Source organism: Carex rostrata, chromosome 23 (genome assembly GCF_964058835.1).
Source record: "Carex rostrata chromosome 23, lpCarRost1.2, whole genome shotgun sequence".
Classification (NCBI taxonomy): Eukaryota; Viridiplantae; Streptophyta; class Magnoliopsida; order Poales; family Cyperaceae; genus Carex; species Carex rostrata.
The window spans coordinates 4,326,105-4,332,022 of record NC_135940.1 but is presented as its reverse complement, the minus strand read 5'-3'; the positions used below and the strand labels follow the sequence as shown (position 1 = coordinate 4,332,022).

Here is a 5,918-nt window from a genome sequence, read left to right as displayed (position 1 = left end):
TTTTTATTACTTAATCTCAGTATAAGCATTCTTTTTTTTAATTCGATCTCAGTATATATGAAAGAATAACAAAATTTTCTTTACATATACAAATAGTTTGAGAATAGATTTCTGATTGTATGTAAAAAGGAAAAAAAAATCTATGATGAGACAGTCTTTACTGGGCTGGGTTTGAGCCCAACAGAGTTGATCGCAGGTTAGATTATAAATTGAGGCCATCCCTTTAATCATGTACTGGTAAGGAGAGGAAAAAATTAAGAAACATCTACAAAAAGAAATAAGAAAAAAATTATTATGTACACTACAAATTGTTTTATAAATAGCCTACCTTACATGAAATTACAATCATCCTTTAAAAAAGTCTCATACATACAATTACAGAAATGATAGCAGTTAAATTTCAAATTATTTGTGATGTGCTTATCTATCACCTGAAATATATTCTAAAACAATTTCCTCCAAAATATCATCAGTCAGCATCCTCTCAATTTGCTTCCCTATAACATTAATATCATCACCGAAATTTTCAAACAAACTCAAATCAAGCATTTGCTCTTCTTCATTTCCCGCCGTAAATTGCTTCCTCTCTTTTGAGAGAACCAACCATACCCTCTCCACCAATCCCTCTGGACCCCACGCAGGCCCCACATGTCTGTCACACTTGACCCAGGGATGCGTGTCAAGAAATGGTGCGAGCACCATTGCAATCACTGAGTTCACCAGATCAAATAGCAGTTTCCTGTCAGATTTTGACCAGGTCAATATGTGACAGTATTGCTTCTCCAATCGATCAAACAAACGTGGGTCAACTGGAAACTCGTGCGAGTGGTACGTTTTTAGAAGCGTGCCAGGGAAGATCCTGTGGACCCCAGATTGGATGAGCATGTCGAGTAGGTACGAGAATTCTCTCTCCTCTTGATCTCTCAGTTGATTTAGTATAGAGTTTTTATCGTTGCATGTTATACATTGATTATCATCATCACTTGATATACATACTCCAAACTCTTCAGTGATTTGTGTATCAGTTTCTGCATTTATAACGAAAGAAAAAATATATATTAGCGAAGGGCATGCATGAAAATAATATGTTTACAAGGAATTATTATATGTGAATGAATAATGCAAATTTGACTTGCCATGAAGATCTGAATCTGGTTTCAGAAAAGATGAACTGCAGCTCTCTGTTTCAATAGGAGTTGGTTCGAGGACCGAAATAGGGCTCGGTATCTCCTCTTCTTTTGAATTTGTATTTCTGTCAAATTTCGTTACGGAGAAGCATTTCTCATTTTCTCCATTCAATACTCTCTGCTGCCATGCAATTTTTAAAATATAACAATTAGCTAAATAGAAAACAGCTGCATATTAAAAAAAATTAAAGAATTTTGAGAAGCCGAACACTACCTTCACATTTCTGTATTTCTTTGCTTCTTTTGCACAAATTTGAGTAGTGGTAGGTGCAGCATTTTGCCCCTCGTCAATTGTAAATAACATTTTCTCCTCCGTTTCAAACTTATTTCCATTTTCACCCCTCCGATCATGCCTTTCCAAACGCATCTCCTGTTCAAAAGACCTACTAGCTAGATTTCCCTTTAATGTGCAATTCTCTCTCAACTTGTGCTTTCTCGCTCTTAATTTCACTATATCTTCTCGCTCAATAGAAGATATATCCTGTGGTAATTTTGCAAATGATCCCTCCACTCTTTCATAATACCCTTCTCTAACAAATTTACTCTTTATATTTTTTCTACGGTATTTATGTGAGTCAAAAAATTTCTCAAATCTCCCCATATCAGGTGTTGCGAGCATCTCTGCTAGGGATTTGGTCTCTTCATTGCTCACGTTCGAGTCAAATCTTCTCAGTTTCTCAAGTTTCAAAATATTTTTCTTGCAATATTCATCACCCTGGTATCCGCCATTTTCAAATCTCCACATTTTATCCCTCCTATTTTGCAAATCCTCCAAGTAATTCTCGTGCAAGGCTCTTTGAAACATTTGGTCTCGATCAAAATTCCCCATTTTTGGATCTAATACGACAATATGGTCATAGTCACTACAATTATTTCTTTGATCCGAGTTTCTTAATTTTTGGTTTTTGGTCAAAACACGGTCATGAACATATCCCGATTTTAACCTTGACACCATGCCTTTGTGCAAATGTGGTGGGTAGCACTTCAAATCGAGGAGGTGTTTAGCAAACAAGGGATTAGACTTCTCAATGTTTTTTACTAAATCATCCCTGTAATTCTCAAAATCAACTTCAAATTCTTTATCCTTCCTATTTTGCCCCTTATCTTGTTGCCAGTTCCTCTCTTCAATTACCTCAAAAACATCCTTGAATTCTACATTACTTTTGTTCAAGATACCCGAAAGGGACGGTTTATAAAATACCCCTCCGGATTTTTTGTTAACCTTCTCAGGTGGAAGTTCCTTTAAGCCCATTAATTTAGCAATTATACTAGGTGACGATTTTGCACTTTCCAATTTTTTCGGCATGGTTTGGTTGGTATTTGACCTTCTTCTATGATCCTCCATTAAGTAGGGGCCAAACTGAAATTTTGAGAAACATCAGTTATTATATAATTGTACACACCTATGCTTTTCAGCCATGAAACTATATATGGTTTTTCAGGTACCTATAAAATTTTCTGGTAAAATTATGCACATTATTGCACATTATTGCACATGCACAAACTTAAAGTGTGGCATTTATTATACTTTGTTTGTAATGTGCTCCAAAAGTAAGTGTCTCTCTATATTTTCTAAATCTAACAAATTTCTGAATATTTATCATAAAAAAACACCTTATTTCTCAAAGTAAAACAAAAGGCTTACTTGGTTTTCTTCTAAATTCGAGCGACTGCTAGTTGCTATCTCTGAGGATATTCTCAAATTGTGATTCTGTTTATGACCTGAAAGAAAGAACAAGAAGTTTCACATTTATAGAAAGATTTCAATAATGTTTTACAAAAGGGTAATTTCAGCATTTGAGCGTAAGAGTTTAGAAATTGAAAAAAATATGATGCTTTTTTAAGAAAAAGTTTTAAAATGTGCAAATGCCTCTTCCAAGATGTCAGAGAAATTAAGGAAATAAATAAACAAAAAAATATATAGCAAATAAAAGGAACACCTTTATATCACACTTTGGCAAGCTAATAAAGCACAAGAGATCAGAGCTTCTTTGCAATAAAAGAAAAAAGATAAAATGCACTTTTGTACTGCGATCGAGGTTTCGAACTTCAAAACAACATAAAATTAACAGAAAAATCTGAAAAAATCTGACAAAAAAAGGAAAATACCTTTCTGGGCTGCGCCATCTTTGCGAAGTCGACCACCTATTTTGCAATGTACCAACAAATCATCTCCCATTATAAAACGAGAGAATATAAAACCCTAGAAAAGATTGCTTCGGGATAAGGAAAATGAGAAATGGCGACGGTTTGATAGATGAGAGTTAAAGGAGAGAGAGAGAGAGAGAGAGCATTGAATGGAGACGTTGAGTACATTAAATATTTATTACACAGCTTAGTTACTATATATAATACTATCTATCCCAGAAAGAGAATAGTTAAATATACAATGAATTCAATAATCGACAACTTATGAAATTAATATGGAAGGGATACCTTTACGACTCTTTTTTAACGCTAACCCTCTTTTAACACCGCATTTTAATGCTTCAATATTAACCTTCTTATTTTTAACTTGCCTAAGAGGGGTAAGATACAATTTTTATATTAAGGATATTCTTTTTCTAAAATTAACCTTCTTATTTTTAACTTGCTTAAAGGGGTTAATACAATTTTGGGGTAAGAATATTTTTTTAACATTGACCTTCTAATTTTTAACTTGCCTAAAAGGAGGTAGATACAATTCTTAGAAATGTTCTATTTACTTGTACAACCCACAAATCATGTGTTTATTCATTTTAATTCTATTACTTGTGTGTTGCACAAAATTAAATCAGCAATGTCAATATCCTTACCTAAATTTTGTCTCTGTGTAAAACATAATTAGATTGTATCTGATTTATGATCATTCAAATTTAAAGCAGTAAGCTCAGGTGAGCCTAAAATTACACATTTGTCTGTTGCCAATGCTGCACATGCAGCGATGCCACAGTATGGTCAGGATGTAAATGCAAAACATGTGCCCCCACATCATAAATGTCGATTTTTCTAGATTAAAATTTAAAGCATTGAATTTGCAACACAGGACAGAGGCACTGAAGCTTGAGTTGCTCTGGTGACATTACATAGTTTGCTCAGCATTCATAAAAGTAATTTCATCACAATATAAAATGAATACTGTTTTACTTGTTTACTATAAATGGTAAAATCAGATTGGGATGGGGTTAGATTAGATAGCGTTCATAATTATAAATATTTAATTCATAATTCTTTTTTTAACCATCAATTAAATAGCGTTCTTCTCATATATCAAAATTAGTCTAATTATTTCTCAAAAGTTAATTGTGAATTAAATATTTTTATAAAAAAAAATGTTTGGCTAAAATTGAAAGCAAGTTGGAACTGGGATTTGGGCAATGAGCTGAGAAGTGTCAACTGTCAAGTAATTGTCTTTGTCTGGACTCAGAAAAATAATTGAACCTCTGCTTCTCTTTTGTCTTTTCTCTTTCTTCCCCTTCTGACCTTATCTGTTGTTATTATTACATCTTCTTACCGTATTGTTATTTATTACCAGGAGGTCCTTATTTGCAATTTTCTAGATGGTTTTGTAGTATTAAATTTGCTAAAAGCCTAAAAGGAATTGAGATCATTTTATAGAAGTCTATTTTGGCAACGGTTAACTTAAAAGTCAAACTTCACATTGAGGGTATTAGTATTATAGCAACTTGTAGCACATGACATGACTATATTAGTGCAACAGGGGGCAAATGATTAATTTTAGAATATGAATATGCACTTGAAATGTTTTTTAAGTAGTTGTAGTTGTGTCGTTTTCTTTTTTAACATACTTTTTTAAGTAAATTAAGGTTAATTTATCAATCAACGTTTACTTTTGTGATATGAAAGTGTTTTCAACCATTTTTTTTCCTTTAAGATTAAATATGCAAAACAAGCAAATATAGATGGAAAAAAAATCATAAGTCTTATGTTATGTCATAATGTAAATAAATTTCAAACTTAAAAAAAAAATAGTTCTTTGACACACCGCGCATCTGACATAACAAGTGTTTATTGAATTAAAAAAAAAAGTGCCTAGATAATGAAAGTTTTTCTGGCAAAAATTTGAATTTTTTTTGGCTCTGTTAAATTTTCGGATTTCAAATTAATTGGCTACATTTCTGTAAAAGTAAATTAATTGAATGTAATGTAATGTAATGTAACTGGTTGAATTTGAATACGCCAATGAATGAGAGTGAATGGACAAATTTTAGAAAATTCTTAAAATAATTAGAAGAATCTCAGTTATATATTATTATATTATTAAATTAAAGGTAGTGCGCTAATGGAATAGGAGAAACAGGAATTGGGTTGGGGAAGGTAGAGAATTTTCACATGGGTACAGGAAAATTGTAGGGCCCTGATGAGAAAAGTGCCAAAACAAGGTCAAGTGTTAAATTCAAAAGCAGGGACCAATGTTTGATCAGTGTTTGCCAAATTGCCAGAAATCTTGCAAAATTTTGTCTTTCCTATTTGGATAAATCTTATCCAAGTCCCAATGAAGATATCCCCTTTTTTTTTTTTAATTTCAGCTATTAGCCTCACTCATTAATTAATTAATAGATAGCATGATATCCCAAGGCCAGAATTCTTTATATTTAGAAATGTATTAAATATTTTGTAAAGAATTAGAAAGATGATTTTTTTATGCTATAACAAATTAGATCATTGATTTGATTATTTAAATATTTTGTGTGGCTAAGAATTGAGATATGTATACAACTCTAAATAACC

General features: G+C 32.3%; 1 protein-coding gene across 1 annotated transcript; it reads right to left on the bottom strand.

Moving 5' to 3' along the window:
- Positions 1-303: 303 nt before the first annotated feature.
- On the bottom strand, positions 304-3,483 carry LOC144575196 (uncharacterized). Its single transcript, XM_078325310.1, has 5 exons — positions 3,297-3,483; positions 2,833-2,909; positions 1,402-2,547; positions 1,094-1,305; positions 304-1,045 (listed from the first exon to the last, which is right to left on the bottom strand). Exons 1-5 carry the CDS (start codon positions 3,364-3,366, stop codon positions 421-423), a joined length of 2,130 nt encoding a protein of 709 aa, XP_078181436.1. The 5' UTR covers positions 3,367-3,483; the 3' UTR covers positions 304-420.
- Between the last annotated feature and the right edge of the window lie 2,435 nt (positions 3,484-5,918).

What these genes read in the sequence shown, in the direction of transcription:
- LOC144575196 (XM_078325310.1), bottom strand. Translation starts at nt 3,366, where the DNA reads ATGGGAGATGATTTGTTGGTACATTGCAAAATAGGTGGTCGACTTCGC. An exon ending in AGATGGCGCAGCCCAGAAAG is followed by an intron (nt 2,910 to 3,296) that starts GTATTTTCCTTT and finishes TCTTTCTTTCAG; the next exon opens with GTCATAAACAGAATCACAAT. An exon ending in TTCACATATAATAATTCCTT is followed by an intron (nt 1,046 to 1,093) that starts GTAAACATATTA and finishes ATATATTTTTTC; the next exon opens with TTTCGTTATAAATGCAGAAA.